Source organism: Cyprinodon variegatus, unplaced genomic scaffold (assembly GCF_000732505.1).
Source record: "Cyprinodon variegatus isolate N-32 unplaced genomic scaffold, C_variegatus-1.0 Scaffold344, whole genome shotgun sequence".
Lineage (NCBI taxonomy): Eukaryota > Metazoa > Chordata > Actinopteri > Cyprinodontiformes > Cyprinodontidae > Cyprinodon > Cyprinodon variegatus.
In genome coordinates this window covers 586,254-588,237 of record NW_015150797.1, presented here as the reverse complement: position 1 = coordinate 588,237, position 1,984 = coordinate 586,254, and the positions used below count along the sequence as shown (strand labels likewise).

General features: G+C 38.3%; 1 protein-coding gene across 2 annotated transcripts in view; it reads left to right on the top strand.

Annotated features, from left to right (window-relative positions):
* The first annotated feature begins 30 nt into the window (after window positions 1-30).
* The window catches only part of LOC107091578 (dnaJ homolog subfamily C member 5-like), an 8,875-nt gene continuing 6,921 nt past the window's right edge, over window positions 31-1,984 (top strand). The window contains exons 1-3 of one of the 2 annotated variants that reach the window (XM_015385581.1): window positions 31-362; window positions 466-613; window positions 847-894. In XM_015385581.1, the coding sequence (XP_015241067.1) occupies window positions 285-362; window positions 466-613; window positions 847-894 (274 nt within the window). In that variant the 5' untranslated portion in view covers window positions 31-284. The remainder of the gene's footprint in view (window positions 363-465; window positions 614-846; window positions 895-1,984) is intronic. The other variant, XM_015385580.1, reaches the window with a different exon arrangement.

Below are 1,984 nucleotides of genomic sequence, written 5' to 3'. Positions count from 1 at the left end.
GGTGGATGGAAGGTCCCAGTTTAAAGAATCGATCAAGGAATATATGGTGTTTGGTGCTTGTTGTTCTGCTAATGGTTACTTTATGATTCAGTTTTTCTTATATTCTGTTTCCCTTTATCTAAATTATAACCTTCTTTTCTATTATTAGGAAACTGGCTTTAAGGCATCACCCTGATAAGAACCCAAATAACCCAGAAGCTGCTGAGAAATTCAAGGAGATCAACAATGCCAACTCCATCCTCAGTGACGAGAACAAACGTGGCATCTATGACCAATACGGCTCAATGGGTCTCTCCATAGCAGAGCAGTTTGGTGAAGATGCCGTCAAGTACTACTTCCTTATGTCCAAGTGCTGGTTCAAGGTGATTGGCATCTAAAAGCAAAGCAGCAAACCAGGGGATCTGTGGCTGCAGGGTTTAGTTGGCTCTTAAGTCTTTCAGCGTATTTAACATCGATCTGTTTCAGACCCTGTTTTGCTGCTGCACCATCTTCACCTGCTGCTGCTGTTTCTTCTGCTGCTGTTGCTGCTGTGGAAGGTGCAAAACTCAGCAGGAAGACGAATACTTTATGGACCCAGAAGATCTGGAGGCGGATTTTAATGAACAGGAAGCAGGTAATAGACTTTCTTTTTTTGCTTCCAGCTACTAAGTTCTTGTTTTAAAAATGAGTTGTTTTATGTCCAACTCTTCTTTTAAACCAAAAGAAAGACATGTTTTTTTTTTCTGTGTGTTTTAACAATACATATTTGAAAGAATCACCTAAATCAGACAAATATCTCTCCTTCCAAAAGTTTAAATTTTTTTGTATAATTTACATTTTTATTTAATACTAAATTGTGTTTTTCAGCACGAGACCATGTAGTAATTAATCAGCCCCGCTGCAATGAGGACTCAGGTAAAAGTCTTTCCTGCTCAGCTAACAGTGATCGGGCCCTTGCCTTTCTGCTGCTCTGTAATGTTTGATTCGACTGACTGGGCTTCCTGTTTCTATTCTGATTTTATGCCTGTGTCATAATGCTTTCATAAAAAAGAAAATGAGAGAGGAAGATCACTAATAAGTCCCTTTTGCCATCTTATGGCCACAACCAGCACAAAGTTGCAGCAGATTGCCAATTGGGTATTTGGCCATCTGCCAAGATAATCCCTTTGCTTTCTGTTGCAACAAACAGGTTCTATGATGCTAAATGAAGCATCCCCACATTATAATGATGCCACCACTGTGTTTTATTTGCTGGAGAAGTTCAGAGTGACAGGAAGTTTTAACAGCAGTTTGCATGTAGTCCAAAAATAAGACTGTCATCCAAGCAGAGCGTCTTCTAGCATGTTTGCTGTGTTCTCAACATGAATCTCAGGAAATAGAAGTTATTTTTTTATTGGGCACGGCTAATAATACCATGGAAAATGGCATTATTAACTTTGAAATCTGTATTTAGTGATGTATTTTAGCTATGAGCTCATTTCTGGTGGTTAATTATATAAATTCCTGGATTTTTTATGTTTTCTTTAAGTGTCAGTGCTTTTTGATTGGCCAAAACTGAATATGGATGGCTCTTGTTTAGCTTTATGGTCCCTCTAAAGCAAAGGGAAACATGGGGCCAGTTTAACATCTCCTTGGAAATATGACGGATCAGAACAGAATAATGTGTTATGCTTCTCCCCTGCTGGTTAACAGGTGACTATAGAGGGGGATAGAAAATCAAAAAACTCTAATGGTTAGTGCTACGTTAGTGCAGATTTGTGCAGAAAAAAATGTTTGCGCTACTTTTGTTTAAGAGATATTAAAGATTATTTTTCAGGTCATCCAAAGGTCACCATCCCCCCATTAAACTCCGATTTGAACCAAAGTGGTCTCCTTTTTTTATTGCGCACAAACTACGCACTAAAAAAGGAGACCACTTTGGTTCAAATCGGAGTTTAATGGGGGGATGGTGACCTTTGGATGACCTGAAAAATAATCTTTAATATCTCTTTTTTTTTTTTTTTTT